The sequence below is a fragment of the Perca flavescens genome, chromosome 12, assembly GCF_004354835.1.
Source record: "Perca flavescens isolate YP-PL-M2 chromosome 12, PFLA_1.0, whole genome shotgun sequence".
Lineage (NCBI taxonomy): Eukaryota > Metazoa > Chordata > Actinopteri > Perciformes > Percidae > Perca > Perca flavescens.
Window position 1 is genome coordinate 2,226,792 of NC_041342.1, and position 21,359 is coordinate 2,248,150.

The 21,359-nt window shown below is 41.4% G+C and overlaps 1 protein-coding gene across 1 annotated transcript in view; it reads right to left on the reverse strand.

The window, feature by feature from the left end:
• Positions 1-12,389: 12,389 nt before the first annotated feature.
• LOC114565286 (arylsulfatase I) overlaps positions 12,390-21,359 on the reverse strand; it is a 19,833-nt gene continuing 10,863 nt past the window's right edge. Inside the window, exons 7-11 of the mRNA XM_028593236.1 lie at positions 19,891-20,127; positions 19,349-19,495; positions 16,173-16,320; positions 14,200-14,804; positions 12,390-13,265 (exon numbers count right to left, since the gene is read on the reverse strand). Coding sequence (XP_028449037.1) covers positions 12,846-13,265; positions 14,200-14,804; positions 16,173-16,320; positions 19,349-19,495; positions 19,891-20,127 — 1,557 coding nt within the window. The 3' untranslated portion in view covers positions 12,390-12,845. The remainder of the gene's footprint in view (positions 13,266-14,199; positions 14,805-16,172; positions 16,321-19,348; positions 19,496-19,890; positions 20,128-21,359) is intronic.

A 21,359-nucleotide genomic window follows, 5' to 3' on the forward strand; every position in this document is an offset into this window, starting at 1 on the left:
AGCTCAAAAGAGTTTAAGAACCTGATGGCCAAGGGAGTATCTACAGGGTGAGTAGTCGAAGGCATAATTATGAAAATTCTCACACGTAGAAGCAGATTCAGTGAGATGATTATTACTTACATGGTTAAAAACAGAGTTTAAGACCTTAAACAGGATCTTAGGATTATTTGAGTTTTTAGCTAAAATATCACAAAAATATTGAGACTTAGCTGTTTTCACAGCTTTTTGGTATGCCATCAAGGATTCCCGTAAAATCTCATCGGACACCTGCAGCCTGTCCTTTTTCAATCTGCGCTCCGCTCTTCTGCAAAGTTGTCTTAGGTGGCGAGTGTTGCTATTCAGCCAAGGTTCAGATTTATTTTTTTGACATTTAAATCTCAAAGGTGCAACAGTGTCAAGCCCTATCCTCCCACAGCATTTTTTAGGGTTAGGGTTAGATTGGAATAGATTGCTTTTATTGTCACTATACACATGTACAATGAGATTAAAAGCAACTCCTTTTCCAGTGACATGTACGTAAAATAAATATAACAACATGGAATAAAATAAGTAGTGCAAAAAAGGGGGGTAACATGCACAGTCACACAGACTATACATATAAAAAAAAAATGGTTTTATGTACAGTGTGATATGCAGTGTGGGTTACTGCACATAATTTGATGATCATATGATATTGGTGATCATATTCAATGAGTAATAGATATTGGACAATGAGAGTAATGATATTGCACAGTATATACTGTAGATAGTGCACAGTAATGGAATTGCACAGTATTATCAATAGTATTAAATATTGCACAGTAGGTGAGTAGAAGAAAGTCTGGGGGTTGGGGGGGTTAGACTGTGAAGTTAGGGTTAGGGTTAGGGGATTGCAATCTGATACAAATTTATGAAAAAGTAAATGTGGGAACATAGGCCTAAAAAAATCTTAGAAATGTGGGAATATAGGGCCAGATTTTGAAAACATTTTAGAACTGTGGGAACATAGGGCCTAATTTTCTGTGAAAAAAATAATTCTGTGCCCACATTTGTCCTTTGATTAAATATAATCTCTACACACTAGGGATCGACCGATACTGTTTGTTTTTCAAGGCCGATACCGATTATTAGTAGTTAATGACCAAGTGTGTAACGTGTTTAGTTATTCATTATCTAAATCTGTTTTGCCCGTTCACAAACTTGTCCTTTTTCATGACTATTTACCACCACCATCAATTCCAACTGTAGTGTGAGTAATAGTAGTAGAAGTAGTAGTAGTAGTAGTAGTAGTAGTAGTGAGTGTAACCGAAGCAGAGGGACAGACACAGAGCTGTAGCTGAGCCAAAGTAGAACACTTTTTAGTTCATTAACTTTATCTGTTATCAGGCAAATAAAACGCTGATACAGATCATCTGCAAACTGCCAACAAAACGGCCTGTCCATAATCAGTCTATCCCTACTTACACATACATGTACATACATGGATTAAGCAGTGTGTAGATACATAGATAAGATAGATCAATCTTTGTGCTCAGAGTACAATGACAATCTGTTCAGCAGTGTGCATACAAAAATTGAATAAACAGAACAAACACAGACAAACTATATACAAAATATACAAGGTATCTAAGATAGTAAAACACAAGTGTTCAAAAGGTGACCTTTGAAACTGGTTAATGTAAGTAGTGACTGTAGGACAATGACATCAATGAAACAACTGAGTGTATAATTCACAGGTTTTTCTGTAATAAGATAAGATAATACTTTATTGTCTTTTACACAAGGGTTACTGACCAAGGTCTTTGACAAGGCTCCAGTCACAAAGAGACATTCACACAGACATATTCAAAACAAGACATGGGGGTGTTGAGGTATCAGCTGGCTGTGGTGTTCATGTCGTGCTGTTCAGTATGGCTATGGCAGAGGGGATGAAGGATTTGTTGTAGATGTTTTTTTCGGGCCAGTGGTACCTTAAAAAGGCTGCCTGATGGTAATAGCTGGAAGGAGTGATGGAGGGGGTGAGAGGGGTCCTCTGTGTTGGTGATGCCTTGTCTCTGCCCCCCACAGCATAGCTCCTTCGTTTTTGTAATGTTGAGCTCCTTCAGAGAGCTCAACAAAAGTTTGGCACAGATTGTTTACAACTTGCTGGTTGGATGCACACTTTGACGACATCAAGGTGGTTCAAGAGTGTGTGCCGATGTAGAAAAGAAGAACGACTAAAGAATCTTGAGCTTTTATTGCACACTGCTGCACTGCAGTAGAGAGTATAGAAAGAGGTCAGTCAGGAACACCGTAGCTGTTTACCTGTGGCTCGTATTCATTGAGGTAAACACACATTGGGTAGGATAAGGGAGGACATTTAAATGTAAATTGTGCTTCTCCGAGGAGGAAAAGAGGAAAGTCGATAAGAGCTGGAAAATACGAGGAGAGCCGCAGTCTGACTCCCAGAGAGAGAGATTGCCTTAACCGCGCGTCTGACTCCATCATATTTGGATCTTTGCCTGTAATTGCTCGTTCCAAAAAAGATAAAGAGGAAAACTGTCAGTGCAAAAAGTTTTTAGGGATGTAAGAGAAGCTGATATCAGGTTCTTTAGGAAAGTGTGCAAGACTGGTGTGAAATAGTCTGAAAGCAATCTGGCTGCAGTTTGAATGTGGTGATATACTACAGCAAAGCTAATGCACGTTTTAGCAGAGAAATGATGAAATAGCCTTCTGAAAGGAAAGCAGTTTGGAAGTTTGTTTGAAGCTATTAATATCTTTGTCAAGTGCTTTATAACACTGTTAAAAAAATAAATTAAAAAAAGATTATTTCGGTTTAAAAATATAACTGACGGGGCTGCATTAAAGCTATAGTGTGTAGTTTCTGTCGTGAGGAATTCTAAGTAATGACAACACTGTTGGCGCATCCACATGATTCAAGCCTTCTGTGATACTTTAGTTTATGACCAAACAAGTGCTAATTAGCAAATATTTCCAACATTGCAGCAGTGGAAGAAGTATTCGAATAGTTTACTTAAGTAAAAGTAACAATACTACAGTGTAGAAATACTCTGTTACAATTAAAAGCCCTGCATTTCCCATTTTTAGTCATTTAGTAAATATTCTAAAGTATGAGCATCAAAATATATGTAAAGTACCACAAGTACAAGTACTTGTCATTATGCAGATTGGCCCACCATAGAATCCTATATATAATATTACTGGATTATAATTAGTGATGCATTAATGTGTTCATCACTTTAATGTTGCAGCTGGTGACGGTGGAGCTCATTCTGCTGGGTAACTCAAACTCTGATAATACATCATCATTTATTAGTTGATTTATATTTTGTATTCATAATCTGAATCTGCAAAGTAACTAAAGCTGCCAAATGAATGCCGTGGAGTAACAAGTATAAACAAGGTGCCCCCAGGTTAAATTGAAGACTTTTTAAGACTGTTTTAATACCATTTAGAATGAAATGTAATACCAACTACATGAACATACTGGCAAAAGTATGTAGGATATAATGGAATATCAGAAAGGGTTTTAGGCTATGAAAATAATTGTTTACCAAGTACTTGAATAATGCTTTGTGACGAAATAATGAAGGAGTTATATAAACTTATGAAAGGACAATACAAACCTTTGTGAAGCAAATGTAAGACTTTTAAGGCCCTCTTTAACGAAAATAATATTTAAGATTTTTTTTTTAAAGACTTTAAAGGCCCCGCGGGTACCCTGATAAAGTCAAATAAAATGGAAATACCCGAGTAAAGTAGACACCAGATCCTTCTCAGATGTAACTGAGAGTGGGTCTGGTTCATTCGCAGCCCATTTCCAAAGGATCCTGTGTCTCTGGTCTGAGACCAGTGAAGGATATCAGAAGTCTCTTTCCCGGTGCTGGCTGAGTGTTACTGAGCAGCCTCCAACTGAGCTTGAAGACGTAGATGTGATGTGAGCAACGTGTCTGAAAGTGTGAAGTCTTCTGGTAGCTGTGCTGAGAGAAATCTCAATCATTCCCATCTCACAGAGACGGATAGTGTAGGTATATGTAAGGAGATAACATAGACACAGGCTAATTACTGATCACTAACATGCTAGTTAACATTAGTAATTAAACTTAAACAGCTAAAGTCGAAACTGCCTGTGAGCTTCTCCTGTACTATGCGGTAATTCCTCTACTGTGTGACAGTAAGTCTCGTGGTTATGACACAATCATTAGTCTATTTTTATAAAAGCGTCTGCTACGGAGCCACAACGTGAGATACAAGGTAATGTAACCTTTTATACATTGTCGTGTTTCTTTAGAAATAAACAACGGACAAATAGAGTCTTTAAACGCATCAGATGTAAAATTATTCTCTGTCAAAGTGACGTCAAAATGAATGGCAGTCAATGGGATGCTAACGGGAGGTGATGGCTTGGTAGCATCAAAATGGCGCCATAGGAGGTACGTGTTGTGGAGAGAGTTGAACCCCTTGGCATCAACGGTTGCTGCGCTTCGGTGGCCGCCATGTTGAATGTAAACAAAAAGCTGCTCGCCGTCGCTGCGCTGTCGTCATCGTGTAAAGCCTGCCTCGGTTGTGATTGGTGCCTCGATTTGGAAAAATTGGAAATGGGCTTGAATGGGCTCTTAGCCAGACTGACTTGCAGAGCAAATCTCAAATTTGCCAGAAGTTGGTCAGGGTTTTCCCAGGCTACAAGTACCTTATGAATGCACTCAAGGGCGTAACTTTGGTTTCAACATTAGTGGGGGTGTTGAGATCGTGTATTAAAAAAAGTGACAAAAACATCCAAAAGATTGTTTAAAAAAAAAAAACTTGAAAAAGTGACAAAAACCTTGAATAAATTATCGGGGAAAAAACACCCGTCCTAAAGTTCAAAAGGCGACAAAAACTTTGAAAAAATGGTCAGTTTTGTCAGTCATGTTTGTTGCTGTGGAAGCCCGGCTGCCGCTGTAGTCAAAGAAGCGTTTTGGGACGCTGCTCGGCGCTTTGAGCGAGGTTAATCTCTATAGGGCTCGATCAAAAGCCAAAGAGAGTGAATCCCAAAGACGCTCTCACACCCCGGCCTCATTAGCTGCTGCTTTTTGCTTTGCGTGTACACGGACTTTATCTCTCCCAGACGCCTTCATATCTCCATCTGCAGACGCTGCTTTTAATTACCGTTAGAGAGCCCTAATGAACAGCAGAAGCAGGCCACTCGGCGGCTGGACTGGCAGCCTCATTAGGGCTGATGAGTCAGGGGGGGCAAACAGGGATGATCAAGGTTGTCTGAGAACACCTGATCACGTTGCCCAAATATCTGTCTGCTTTCTGAGCCCCGGTCAAAGTGTCTCCGTCTTTGTTCTTTGAGTTCAAAGTGAAGCATTCATCATGCAGGCTTGCGTGCTCTGGATTGTGAATTAAATCTACTTGTTTGTTACACCAAACAAGTGGAAAAGGAAACTATAAATGCAATTTTTTTGTGGTTAAGTAGGGTTGGGCATCGTTTGCATTTTAACAATTCAGATTCTTCCTTTTTTTTTAAGATTATTTTTTGGGGGTTTTCCCTTTAATTGACAGTGGACAGACAGGAAAGGGGGAGAGAAAGAGAGGAGATGACACCCAGCAAAGGGGCTGCAGGTCAGATTCGAACCCAGGCTGCTGTAGAAGACTCAGCCTACATGGGGTGCACGCTCTTACTGGGTGAGCTAGAGGCTGCCCCTCAATTCTGGTTCTTATTGATTCTTTGAGGGGTGGAGTTGAAACGTAGCCTGGATGCCAGCCGAACTTAGCCCCGGCCACAAAATTCGAGGTCATTCTGACTAGAATCTGAGTATGACCACGTCAGGCTAGTTGAAACGGGTCATATGCCTATAAAATCGTAATTTTTGAAACGATTCCAAGTAGGAATCGGTTCTCGATGGCCAATCCTACGGTTAAAGCCATGGGATAAGTGTGTAGAGTTTTGAAAAATGTGTTCAAGCAATGAAAAAAAGAACTAGTTTGGTCCACATGAACTGCTGCTCCAGTTGCGCCCGCTGTCGTCTAGCAATCAAAAATAAACTGTAAATGAGTTTTGCGGCTCCAGACAGATTTGATTCTGTTTTTGTTTTTTTTGCCAAAAATGGCTCTTGTGATAGTAGAGGTTACTGACCGCTGATATAGCCTAGTATCACAAATAACAATTTGCCTCAAGGGGCTTTAAAAAATGAAACACGAGGGGAAAAAAAGGCAGAATGTTCCCAGTGTGGAGTCGCATGTTGACTTCTGATGCTTTAATGTCAGACTGGTCTGACTAGAACATTACTGAACTCCTGCAGCACGTGTCATGCTGTAACGTCCCATCAATGTGTATTCAGTCCTGATCATTATTCAGCGTGCCATTGGGAACATTCTGCCTTTTGACTTGTGTGTGTGTGTGTGTGTGTGTGTGTGTGTGTGTGTGTGTGTTTTGGATCTACTCTCAGAGTAGGCCTATGAACCGACGGTTGTGTTAACATGACCAGAGAACAGAACTCAGTTCTGAGTTCTTGATGAGTTCCCATGCTCCTGGTCTGTAGATCTCATATTCTCCTGGATTGTGTGTGTTTGTGTGTGTGTATGTGTGTGTGTTTCAAATGGCAACAGGCTCCGTAGACTCAGGACTGCCAATCTGCAGTGATTGTAGACATCTGGCCCCACCTAGTGGTTAAAACTGTTGTGTGCATTCTGATATGAAAGAAGGAAATTCTATATCTTCAATTATGTATGACAAACATGTATCTGAAACAATTAGGATGAAATACAGTATATATATCCATTGATAACAATGGTCAGAGTTTGTATCAGAGCTGTAGACTTGGGACTTTAAGTCAGACTTCGGTCACAAAAAGAGGGGCGTGAGACTTGACTTATCTTAAGTTTGGACCTGGAAAAATCCCAGTACAATAAAAACTAAATTACACAGTAACATGCAGGCTTTCTACAGCCATATGTGCATATGCATGTGTTATTTATTAGGCATGTGCACTGAAAAGACTTATTTGTTACAAGTTTTAAAATAAAGTGTTCCAGTGCTGCGCCATTTTAATGAAGAACATTCAGAGACATGAAAGACTTGCAGTTTGCTTATGAAGACTTGTGACTTGGCCTGGGCGTTCCCTAAAAAACATTAAAACACTGAACTAAAACACCCACGATGACTGGTACGCTGTTCCCAGTAAACATAAAAGGACAGAGTCATGGGTCATCTTATTTCACCTTTATTTGCTCAGGGTGGAGACATCAAGCGTCCCTCTCATTGGAAGGGTTTCTCACTCTGGCGGCCGCCGCGGTGTGGCACGGCAGCCACAGGCGCCCTTTGTTAGAAAGTGTGCAAATACACTGAACTATTTAGACGTTAGGTGTCTTGCTCAAGGGTAGAAAACCAACATCTTACTTCAAAGAGGTTTCTAATGCTGGCAAAACCTTTTTACTTCCTCCTGTTTTCTGAACACACAAGCTTTTATTGACAATTGATGATGATGATGATGATGATGATGATGATGATGAATAACTTTATTTTGTTTAACATACATGAAAGAAACTATTAATTTCCACAATTTGCCACCATAGCTAACCGAAAAAGATATAGGCTGAAGCCAAGGCTTATTTTTGCTTATCCTATAACATATCCCCCATACAATCTGCCAGAAATCCAACAAAACTAAATGAAACTACACACTTGAGTACACTCCTAGATCAAATCACTTCATAACCCTTTATTATTTTAGATTTTAAAGCTTTTTTGAAACTCAACAGAGACGCACACATTTTCAACTCAAGTTCATTCCATAATTGAACCCCCAAAACTGAAACACGTCTATATTATACATTAGTCCCTAACTTTACCATTTTCCGAAAATAGAGAACCATCTTAAATTATAATTACCTTCTCTTAATTTGTAAAAAAAAAATGTTACAACTTACAAATATTAGGACTTTGGCTGTGAAGTGTCTGTGATAGCAGGAGAGAAAGGCAGCTGGTTTATGTTAAAGGACAAATCCGGCGCAAAATGAACCTAGGGGTTAACAATACATGTTTACCGAGTTCGACCGTTGTCTGGTATATGTTTTCATGCTAATCGTATGTGACCAGTTTTAGGGAAAACCGCTAATTAGCTTATAAAGCTAGTCGTCACGGTACAGCTAAAGTAAAAAGAAATCTCTATTTCTACACCACTAACAAGGCTGAAGCATTTAGAACTTTGTAAGTGTACAGACAGTTTATAAAGACAGTACCATTCACTATACAGGCAGGCGCCATCTTTGGAAAACAGTCATGACCAGTCGAACCACGAACGCTGTGCAACCAGTAACCAGTAACAAACACGGCGTTCGTGGTTCGACTGGTCATGACTGTTTTCCAAAGATGGCGCCTGCCTGTATAGTGAATGGTACTGTCTTTATAAACTATCTTTTTAATAAACGGTCTGTACGACTAGCGTTATTAGCTAATGAGCGGTTGGCCCCAAAACTGGTCGAACATTCGATTAGCATGAAAACAAATGCCAGAGGACGGTCGACTCTGTACACACGCGTTATTAACCCCTAGGTTCATTTCAGTCCTTTTAGTATTTGGGGTTTTTCCTAAAACATTTATCTGTCAACCTATACCATCCCTTTCTGGGATTAATCTTAATCCTTTTCTTTTGACTACTCCTTAAAACAAATGAAAACCTAGTTTAAATAACGTAACCTTTCCACTGAATATATTTGAATTTAAAGAAAGTCTCTCTTGTAGGATTGGGTCTCTTAATGTATTAAAAAAAAAGCTTAGAAACGTTGAAGTAATTCTACTGTTAGTTCTGTATAAGGCTGAATAAGTTGTGACATAACATGTTCCAATGTCAGTTTCTGCTGTTCACAGTAGAACGTAGTGAAATAAAAACACGTACTGTAAATTCATAGTCAAGATATGCTTGCCACTGGCAATACATTCAAACCACAGTATCCAAAGGCCTGTTTCAGCCACAGTAACACATAAGGGAAACCAACACAATACAAGTATATGACAACACATATTAGAAACACATCTGTATTCACTGGAATGTGCAACTTAAAATGTGAAAATATTAAAACCTCGTCCTATTTTGTTCCATATATATTGACAACAAACAAAAACAGTTACGGAATTATAGAAATAATGATCACGATCATGCACTTTCACTGTAAAATATAAACAATTGCACATTTGCTTCAAAACCCATATCTAAAGTTAGCTCCAAGTTAAAGAAACATAATGAAGTCAGTGACAGTGTGTACCGGTACATACATCTTACTACCACACAGCGTCGGTCCTTGTGTCAAGAACTCTGTCAGTTTGTGAGTGACAACAATTCAAAAGGAATAACAGACGTAATAATGAGAAAACAGTTGACACACAATTAATAAAATCACATAATCAATCAGGTGCTGAGGAGTGTAACATTGGTCACATTAGTAAAGAAAAAAACACCTTACCACCAACCTGGTCCTACCAGACTCTGGTACACTAGCCTGGTCCTACCAGACGCTGGTCCATTTCATTAGTACAGAGAGTCTGGCCACTCTTCATTGACAAGTGTTACCTTCCTTGAAGGCGGGTACTCTGTTGAAGTTTAAAACTATTGGATCTGCCCAGAGCCACTCTGGTAGCCTGGCTCCGCCCTCCTACATACTGTGTGGTAGGACCTATGGGTAGGACTAGGCTAACAAGAGGGGAGATGACAACAACTATTGGCTTAGCATCGCTAGCGTTTAGCCTTAGCCAACTCCTTCACCACTAACGGAGCGAGCTGGAAAATCAAACTGTTCCCGAACCCCGTGGGGAGCAGGGCCGTCGGGACTCACCCGGAAATGACGAGCGGGATGAGGTGACTAGAGTCTCCCAAAATCTGACGAAAATCTTTTAAACTGACTTTTGTTGAGCTGAAATTAAGACATATTCAGCAACTGCACGGCCCATTTCTCTCTTAAAATGTTTTCAGAAACAAGTTTCAGTGAACTATTTTAGTCCAATATAAGATCGTATTCTGAACGGCCGCCATGACAGTCTGGCTTTGAATTTCCGGGGAGAAAACAAACCCATCATGTCGACGGGGTTTTCTGTCAACGGTCGGCCGTCGGCTATATGTGTCTACACCATAATGAGCAGAGGATCTCGCTTGTTCTTTTGCTTATCTGCTGAAAACCCTTCACTGGATAAAACTTATCAGGTAAGATAACATCACATGTGTTGTGGAACAGAGCTAAGCTAGCTAGCTAGCGAGCAAGTTGAGCATCAAGCTAGGTGACGTAAATTGTGTAAGACGAGAGATGTAGTTCACTCAGCTGTTTCACACTAAACTAAGAGGTCATATGACAAACCTACGGCTAACTGAGACTTTCTACGGTTGAAAAAATATCTTTTAAATTGACGAACATCATATTTATGGCTCAATTCAAAGGGGATAAAAAAATAATTTGCCTCTGTCCCTGTTCACTACCGTTCATATTTTTTTCCGAGTTAAGGTCCCATGAGGTCCACCGGAGGGGGCGTGACTTTGGCTCTCTATTGGACCGCCAAAGAATTGACCGGAGAAAACCCAAGAATATACCGCAAACCCAGACGACGTACTGAAGGAAAATGAAAATTGAGCTAGGAATTCAAAGGATCAGATCACCCAAATCGCAAACACGTTTTCATGCTCACTGTAAGTGCTATCTTGCCATGCAGATACTTTCACATCACTACTGTTTTCTACACATGTTCGATTTGAAAGAATGCGATTAGCTGAATCGTGAAGACCACGATCAATCGAAAATGAAATATTTAGTTTAATGAAGGGCTGGGACGATTCGTCAACGTCATCAATTATGTAAATGCATCAGCACAAATGTTTTGAAATGTTTTGAAATTCTTTTATTAGGATAACCCCTTGAGATGTACCATCTCGTTTTCGAGGGGGTCCTGAACAAAATACAACAAAAATAACATTACAGACATACAAACACAAATAATTTGCGTCGACGCGTCACGCGAAGAAATCTAAAAATAACATGGCTGCCTCCAGCGACAGCGCAAGTATGGATTCCTCGCAAGATCCACAACACGTTGAGACAAAGGCTCGCACACGGTCTTTCTAAAGTGTGGGAGTATTTTACTCTCAATGCCAACAACAACGTGGTAGTCTGTAGACTTTGTAAAATGATCCCTGAGTCAGGATAACAGCAGCAAAACACCGTAAGCTCTGCTCACTTTTGCCTCTTCCATAATTGCGCAAACAGGCCAGGTTGTTTCAGATATCTCACCAGTCCTTTATAACATCAGTTATAACGGCGCACGTATTAATAAAACTGTTGGGTTTAAATCGGGCTCGGGCTCATAATTCCCTTAGAAAGGAGAGAGAGAAATTGCACTTTTTTACTGTTTTTTTTTATTTTTAAGTTTTTTATTTGTGTATTCCTCCTGAAAGTGACTTGAAATGTTAATTTGTTTTATTGTTGGATTTATTTGATATATCTGATTTCATATGTTGCTAAAATTGCACTTTTTTACTGTAAGATTAAAGGGAGAAGGGCTTGGATGTTAAACAAGAGCTTATTCATTATTTCACCTACTACTGTTAAAAAAAAGCAAATACAGGCTACTCTTTTTGCACTTGCTGTTTACTTCAAGTTTTTATTTTTGTATTCCTCCTGAAAGTGAATTTATTTTGTTGTTGGATTGATAGCCTACATCTGGCTTCAGGTTGCACTACTAATTCATTTTACTTGAACAGTGTAGCGTTAAACAATTTTAATAAAGAGATTTGAACCTTATTGAAATTTCTTTTGTGTAAATTGTTAATAATTGAGCAATGGGAAAATAATCGCTAATTGAAGAAATAATCGTTAGATCAATCGGAAAATTAATCGTTAGATTAGTCGACTAATCCCTGGTTGAATGTTTGGTGTAACATTTGGTTTAACATTTTTTTATTCCTCTTTTCATTATTATGCTTACAGTTTTTTTCATTAGATAAATGCTGGAATGATGCTACATATACATGATTGTTTACAGAAATGTCCTATTTTTTTGTACTTTATTTAACATGACCGTAGAAGGTGCAATATGTAGCTAAAAAATTATAATCACAAATCGAATCGTAATCGCAATGGACCTTTTTCACAGTAGACATGTTGACTTGTCATAGTAGGAAAAGCACAGCTGAGATTGATAACCTTAATGATGGCTCAGTTCCATCAAGTGTGCATTGCATGCACAATACCAGGACCTCTCCTAAGTGGAATGCAGCCATCAGTAATGGTTTAATACCAGGACCTCTCCTAAGTGGAATGCAGCCATCATTAATGGTTTAATACCAGGGCCTCTCCTAAGTGGAATGCAGCCATCAGTAATGGTTTAATACCAGGACCTCTCCTAAGTGGAATGCAGCCATCATTAATGGTTTAATACCAGGGCCTCTCCTAAGTGGAATGCAGCCATCAGTAATGGTTTTGAATACACCTGTGCTTTTCCTACTATGACATGTAGACATGTCTACTGTGAAAAAGGCTATATCTGGCAGATATTTTTTTTTTTTTTCCCAAATCGTTCAGCCCTACTGCATGGCCAGATATCACAAGGGATAAGTCAGAGAACATGTTCTGGTTTGAGGGAACTGAACCTTTAAAAGTCAGTGAAAGAAAATGTTACACATGAGGTTCTTACTGATCTGGGCAGTGTCCCCTCAGATGAGATATGTGACAGTACGTAAACTGGTTGGACTTGATTTTTAGAGGAGCGTGTAGAAAAGTGAAGCCAGTGAAAGGACATGTTTAGTGGAATTAACTCCCCTGGCTACCACTTTTCCCTGGTTTTTAGGAAAACAACGATGCAACGTCTTTGACACAATGGTTTCACGGCTGGAGTCGACGCCTCAGATCCGATTGGACATCATCCTGGTGTTCAGTTTCAGAAAGAACGCCTGCAGCTTGCACAGTGGGCACTTGGGCTTCTTCCTCTTCTTCTTGTTCTTCCCTTTCTTGTACACTCCGTGGTACTTGCCCTCCTCGCCCTCGTCTCCGTGCACCCAGGGCACCCAGGCCCCCCTGTGCCGGCTGGGATCGGCTCGAGGGTCGTCGGGCGGGAAATAAACCGGCACGGCGGTTTGGTTGTAGTGGGCGAGCCGGGCCATCAGCCGCTGGACCACGTCTGGTCTCTGGTCGGCCAGGTCCCGGCGCTCGCACGGGTCGGCCGTGATGTTGAACAGCCAGACGTTTTTCAGGGTGGAGGGTTTGGGCAGCGCCGAGGCGGCGCGCTCCAGGTTCCACCAGCGTCCCGGGAGAGTGGGAAGTACCTGGGGAGGGTTTAAATGACATGGAATGCTTTACCATCAGAGAACGCTAGCATATATATAGTACATGGTAAGAACAAGTTTAGGTTATCTTTCTATTTTAATTGGAGTATGCATTGGAGCGTGCCCAGATTAAGCTCCTCTGAGGGTTTTTTGCATCTCTCCATCACAACTTTTATTGATTTTTATTGAGTCTTCAACGTCACAGCTTAAACATGCACGCCACTTTCTAAAGCCACGTGGCGTGTTATCGCGAGGCTACGTGTTATCGCGAGGCTACGGTTGGGTTTAGGAAAAGAACAAACGTGGAAAGGAAACGCCACACGCAGGACACGATTCTTGCTCTCCTGGGTGAAAGTCCTGTGTTTTACCCATCCTCCACCCCGACCAACCTCCCTACGTGGATTTCATACTACTCGCTACAGCGTAAATTCACACGCAATCGCAAGTTAATGTAAGTCAATGGAGGCCAAACGGCGTTGATATACACGCTAAAAAGTATGTGTTTTGATAACACGCCAATAATGGCATACGAATTGGTGTGTCATACATACGCCACTTCATGACATCAGTCTGAAAGATCACAAAAACAATGATTTTGCACATTAAGTTTAGCAAGTAAACTCTTATTTTGTCTTGTTTGCTGAATTACACAAATTTATGACACACATGTATTGTGATTTAATTTATTTTTGCTTTTCTTTTATATTTGTATTATTTTGTTATTTTTATTTATTTTTTTATTATTTATTTTAAGGTGATTACAGAAAAGTATGAAGGGACATGTCACAATGTTTCCCTATTGATTTGTTGAACTGTTTTTTAACTTTAATAAATGCAACAAGTTACTGTGTTAAATAATCCTGATTTTAATATTGAACTAAATATTAATATTGATTTTTTTCTATAATGGAGCAGCCCTCATGTGTTGCAGTACCTGTGGGGGGACCCAGTCTCCGTGTCCTGGGTCTCCTGTCAGCAGCTTCCATTCTCCGACTCTGATGGCCGCCTGGACCGACGCGTCCCACACCGGCTGGAGACCGAGCTGGAGAGTGGGACGGGGGTTTGGCTGCAGCGTCCCCGGCTGGGACATGTTCTGGTGTTGGGGTAATGTCCGCCTGGACTTTGACTTTAAATGTAGCTTGGGCTCTGTCTTGGATTTTGGTCGAGGTGTTCTTGCCCGGGACAGGTTCTGGGATGTGTTGCGTCTGGATTTTGACTTGACACGTGATTGGACGGGAGGCTGAGATTTAGGGCGGGATGTTCCTGACACTGACGGAGACTTGCTGGAGTGGGACTTCAGATGTGGATAATAATGGGACGGTCTCTGGTTCTGAGGGTAGACTTTGGTCTTGGGTTTAAGTTTGGATTTCGGGACGGGCTTAAGCTTGGCTTTAGGAAGGGGCTTGGCTTTAGGCTTAGCAGCATGATGGGAAAACGTCCGAGGTTTCTTGGTGGTCTTCAACCTGAACGCTGCCTTCTGCTTTGGTTTCTGCTTCAGGATCTTCTTCTTCTTTGGCTTCTTTGGGCGTTTGGGTTTGCCTGCCGACAAATCAAAGAAAATACACAAGTTAGACGAATGAGGAATACAAAGTCAACACTAGCCAAATTACTTTTATTCCATTTTTATATTGCTTAGTTCTCTGTAAGAGGAGCTGCTACTTAGATGTCTTCCTTCCATACATCCCTCCTTACCTTATTCCCTTTTCATCTTAATTTCTGTCCTCCTTCTTTCTTTGGCGCCAAATGTCTCTCTTCCATGAGAAAGATGGACTAAACCCACACACCAGGACTGATAAACCATGCAATAATTGACTGTGCAATACTGTAACGTTAAATACAACTGTTTGTTTATTTATTATACAACTATTAATTCTCGTTGCTTATATAAATGTATTGTTTGTTTATCTCTAGAGTGTCTTTTTGAACTAATGTCATTAGTTTTTGCAGGTATTTGTACATAAAGTGTTGGAGACATTAAATATTTGACCTGATGGCGCTACATTAAAAGTGCAAGGTAAGAATTGATACAAATATTACATATACTTCAATAAATACATATCACTAATATTCATGACAACTGAGCAATGATGACACCGTGAGATGCGGTGAAAAGCTTGATCTGAATTAGGGGTGCATGATATATCGACTCAATATCGTTATCGCGATATCACGCTGCGCAATATTATGTCGAAAGTGTCGCGATAAGTATGCAATATCTTTTTACATTTATTTGTATTGTTTCTAATATGTCCTGTTCTGTAGCTTGAAGCAAGATGCTGCCGTGTGAGTGGTAGCCTGTTGCAGCAGCTCTGAGCTTTGTTGTATTTGCTTTTTGTATTTCTCATATTTGTATTTCTTTCAGGAATTTCCCGTGTGGGATTAATAAAGTCTATCTTATCTTATTATCTTATCTTAGACATGTTTGTTATTTATTTATTCATGTTGTAGCAGACCAATATGACGGTCAGTTGAAATAAACCTTGTGTTGTAAGAAAACTTGTTTAATTTGTTATGAATCTATTTTGATATGTTTTCCCATAACTTAAAAATATTGTAATTAATACAGATATCGCCAAATTCATAATCGATATCGCAATATCACATTTTGTCAATATCGTGCAAACCCTAATCTGAATTCACGCTTAACAATCAAACTGTACTTTTCAGTGCCATAACAATGCAAGAACAAGTTAAATGTAACGATGCCTTTGAACGACCCTGCTTATCACTCACCATGTGGTTTCCACCAAAAAACACAGTACGATGAATCCTACATGTACCCCCGGTTACCAGCCTGTTGCCATGCATGGGCAGATTTGTAATTTATCTCACAAGTGAAATGTTGTGATGCCCTGACTGAAGTAGCTTTTAGTACGCCACCTTTTGACATTTTATTTTGGTAGTCACCTGATGGCTGCTCTGGGCTGACGTCCCACTTCATGGTGTGAGCGGGGGGTTTGTGCAGAGGGTCGATGTTGTGAAGGATCTCCTGACGAGGTGACTCCTTCCCCTCGCTGATGGTGGGCCAAACATCGAAACCATCCAGGCCGGGACTCTGACAGGGACACAAATACACTCAGAGAATAGACAGGAAAGGTCCTCTGGAGAGTGATGAGAAGCTCTTATGTGTGCCAGCAGGAACTCTGAAACTCTGATTACAGTCCACGTGTTCCCTGCATTAATGGTGCCAGAAGAAATACTCTAATATAATGAATTCATTAATTTACCACACAGAAATAATAATGAATTTATTTGGTAATAGTGGCTATTGAGCTTCTGGATTAGTCAGGTACTGTTGATTGTAGCCAAGATAGACTTGTTTATCCTTGTTTATCTGCTTTGGCAATGCAAACCTACTTGCATACTATGCCAAAAAAGCTCTTTGGGAGCTGTACACAGACTGCACTGACTTGCCAATACAAGTAATTCATGGACTAAAACACAAAGTGGATATGTGGCCAGTTGTGCACTTATCATAATAGGTCAAGAGCAAATGTATCTACATGATAGTAGATGGACAGTTTTACAGTAGCGCTCTAATCTGGTAAAGTCTGAGGCCAAAATGACGGTTAACGTAGACGGAGGTTCACATTCAGCTCTAACCGTGACAATGAATAATGTCATAAGGTTATGAGGCTTATTCTGAACCTCCCCATGAGATCTCGTCTTCACATTTCTCATTTGAGACTATTGCGTGGTTACAAGTAGAAGATTGAGTCTCTCTGATTCACCTGTGCATGGTACATAGGACTGTGCATGGGGCTGTCCCCAAATATTTAATCAGTTATTTTAACAGAGTGAGAGATGTTCACAGCTACTTCACCAGGGGCAGCTCCACTGATTTTGTACCTCCTAGAGTTAAGATTAATTTAGGTAATTTAGGTTTTAAGCAGGCACTGAAAAAATGGTTCAGATGCCAATCTTAATATATTTTTTTTTATTACTGTATTGTCTTGATGGATCTATTTAATATACTGTATGTATGGATGTGATGATTGATGCTTGATCTGCTGCCACTTGCCACTAAATCTTTTACAGCACTATCAAATGGTCAGTTACCCCTTCAGGTTCAGGAGGCGCCGCGGCCCCCGCGAGCAATCGCGGCCATTCACGTCAATGCGTGATATTCCAGCAGCTGCGTCACGGCGCGTCCCAGAGTGGGAAGCGGCTCTCCGCTCCGCTAAAGATACGCGCCAGGTCTATTTTCAGACGAGCTGCGGGGCGTTCAGACAGCCGGGCAGGAAACAGTGGGAGTATCCAGTCAGTTTACCAAAATACACCCCCCAAATATCATTTATGTCTCCTGTATAACACCACGGACGACGAGAGATTCAGCTTGGAGGTGGAAAAACACAATAGACATCACAGATCTTTTTTATAAAGACAACACCAGAAAAGAGAAGGCTTGGAGTTTAACTGTAGGAGAGCTTGGAGTGGAAGGTAGATACTAGCTCAATAAACACGAGACGATATAGACAATATAATCTGCGAGTCAGGCAGCAAGACTCTGCGCTTCTGAGACTCTCCCAGTGTGGTATGGCGCATGGCGGAGGTTGGAACGAAAACGGAACGCAGCACAGATGCTCTCAGTGGAAAATGGGGGTAAGGCTGCCTCAGAAACAGCGATCTGGCGATTTGCCGCAGCGAGATATAGTGAGTGCTTTGTTGTTGCAGGAAACATCCAGCTATTACACAAACTCCCGAGTGATTCAGTTCTCGGGTTTCATTTTAGTTATTTTTTTTACCCTTATAGTGTTCTGACACGTTCTTGTGGCAGCGATAGAGGCAGTGATGTTTCCTGTTTCCTGTACGGGACTCTCAAAACTCACCGACCAGTCTCATCTCCGGTTACATGACATGGCCACCACTGCGTGATGTTGGGTTGCGTTTCTCTAAAAGTTGAAACCATCTCAACTTTTCGCTGCAGGCCCGCTGTGTTTATTTTAGCGTGCCCCCCTCCAACCCCCACCGCAACCTAAACGCACTACCCCCATTCAACATGAATGGAAAGACCTGCTTTTTTGCCGAGCCGTCCGACGGCCGACGCAGGCAGTCTGAATGGGGCCTAATGCACTCAGTGAGAGTACCTTTCCCTTACCTTACCTTTAATATCCTGATACAAAAGAGACCTGGCTAAGAAAGCATTAATGACAAACATACAAGTTACAAGCAAAAAACTAAGTACAAAGACAGAAGCGTTCAAAAGTGCTAAAAATGGGAGCAAATAGCGTATTAGCTACATATGTTTGTAAAGGTGGGCGTGGTCTGCACTCAGCTGCAGTGGAAACAGGTGATGAGAGCAGTGCCAGGTGAGTTAATTGTCTCAGCTGATTGTTGTTGTACTAATTACACTCTCTCTTTAAATGGAGTAGCGTGCTGGCCCTTCAGATGACAGGACACTGGACTGTGAGATATTGTTTTGTTTCTTCTTTGTTATAAAGTTATGAGCAATGGGCAATATCCGGGCAGACGGGGGCGCACCGTTTATGGTTGGAAAGTTATGTTTAAAGTGTGTGAACAGTCGAAATAAATACTGTTGCTCAGAAATCGTCTGTCTTGGCTGTGATCTGAGCTGAGTGTAGTCTATATCCACAACGTTCCACTTCCAAGATTGCTCCGTTGCCGACAGAAATTCCACCAGATTTCACTCATTTAGGCCGGATATCCATTGCTTTGGGCTTTCTTTGTGTTGGCGTTCTAACCTCCGGTGGATTTGTGAGGACTATGGTTAACGGCTCCTCAGATCTCTGCAGGGTAAACCCAGACAGATAGCTAGACTATCTGTCCAATCTGAGTTGAACGTCCACATGTTCCACCAAAACAAGTTCCTTCCCGAGGCTGTTTAGCAGAGGCCCCGTGGCTCCGTCCGGTGCTTAGCACCGCCCAAGGTGATTGTGATTGGTTTACAGAAATGCCAATAAACCAGAGCAGGTTTTTCTCCCATCCCAGAATGCTGTGTGGACTAGCCACCCTTCCTCCACAGCACTGTGGAGGTCCGGCAATGCGACACTATGCCGAGGGTAACCCACGATGGCTTCGAGTCCTGCTACAATGTTCGAGTAAAGGTAGTGAGTTGCACTGACCTGGCTGGTGTTTCCCCCGGCCAGGCCCACCAGTGTGGGGAACCAGTCGGTGATGTGGAGCAGAGCTTTGGAAACCCGTCTCCTGCGTCTCAACAGGGGGCTGTGAACAAACGCCACGCCACGGACTCCACCTTCCCAATACGTACCCTGGAAACACAGGCAGGAAGTTCAGCTACAGTTGGCAAAGCCAGTCCCGTTTGTTGGCCAAGATCGCTTAATGCATATATCCCATCATGTGAATATCTGCAGGCACTTGAGGATAATGTGATGAATATTACTTTATTTTTTGGGGGGGAATCCAAGATAAATGTTATTTAAACATCTCACACTAATAGGTAAACTCCTAATAATTTGGCATAAGAAGGACTGCATACATGTTTCTTTAACTGTAAAAAACAACAAAAGCTGAACTCTAAGCTCTTACAGAAGCTGTAAGAGTCCAGGTGAATTTATTTTTGTGCTGGAAAGTTGGAGATATAATTAAAACTAAATTCTGCAGTGAAATTGATGTACAAAATGCAAAATATATAAGGTATTTGTACCTTTCGACCTCGGAGCGGCCAGTTGCTCCCTCCGGTGAAGGGCTGGGCGCCGTTGTCGGTGGAGAAGATGATAACGCTGTTCCGGTAGTATCCGTACTTTCTCAGAGCGTAGGTGACGTTACGGACCGCCTCGTCCACCGTGGACACCATGGCGGCAAACTTCCTCCGGGCAACGTTGGCCATGCCGCGGTACGGGTAGATGTAGGACTTGGGGATCTGGAGAGGAGTGTGAACTGCCTGGAGAAAAACATGTCACACTGCATTTACAAAGGGTTCACTTTGTACATTTGATTTCATTATTTTTTTAATTGGTTATTTGTATTTCTCTTTATATCTATTGGTGCAGAACTTAAAGTGCTCCTATTATGCTCATTTTCAGGTTCATAATTGTATTTAGAGGTTATATCAGAATAGGCTTACATGGTTTAATTTTCAAAAACACCATATTTTTGCCAGTCAGAAGCAGAGTATGAGGGCGTGCCCTGACAGTAGCTAGGTAAGGACTACTAGCCAGTCAGAAGCAGAGTATGAGGGCGTGTCCTGACAGTACCTGGGTAAGGACTACTAGCCAGTCAGAAGCAGAGTATGGGGGCGTACCCTGACAGTACCTAGGTAAGGACTACTAGCCAGTCAGAAGCAGAGTATGGGGGCGTACCCTGACAGTACCTAGGTAAGGACTACTAGCCAGTCAGAAGCAGAGTATGAGGGCGTGCTGGTGAAATGGCAGCAGTAATCCGAGCAAGACGAAGATATAGGCCAAGGAGACGAGCTGAAAAGATTTTTGCCACATGGATCACACTTTTTCAGTTGAGTGAACACGAAATCATTAAGAGTTATAGATTAAGCAGCCATGCAGTATTACAGTTACAGTTACAAATCAAAGATGACATAGAATCTCTGACTCAGCGTTCATATTCCATTCCAACTTGTCGCTACATTCCAAATATTGGTATCAGGATCATTTCAAACAGTCCTAGCATCAGCAGTGGGGATATGGCAGTCTGCACTCAGCTGTATCATAGCACCAGTACTTAACGCTTTGCTACAGCACAATTTACGGTATAGTGGGCGGAGAAAGGCGCTGATTACCCGACGAATTGCAAGTTTGGTAAATAAGACGTAAGCTGAAGTATCACAGCATGCGCTTTCTACGGGTTGGACATGACGCTGATAACGCTACATTCACAAATGTACGTATATCTGGCCCGCAGACCCGTCTCAAACAAACCATACTCATAACTCCTGGGGAGATGGTCGGAGTACTGTTCCCTTTAAGACTGGGGTGTAGTTCTCAACACCTTTCAGGTTCCTTTTAAGTATTTTAGCCTTGAGGCCCTGTCAGAGCTGAAGTGGACCAGAAAGAGAACTGAGACCTTCTTTCATGTAAACTGACACCATGAACGCAAAAAGAACTGAGTCCCTTTTCTGGTGGTCCACTTTTTGGTCCTCTTTAAGAGGACTGAGTTTGG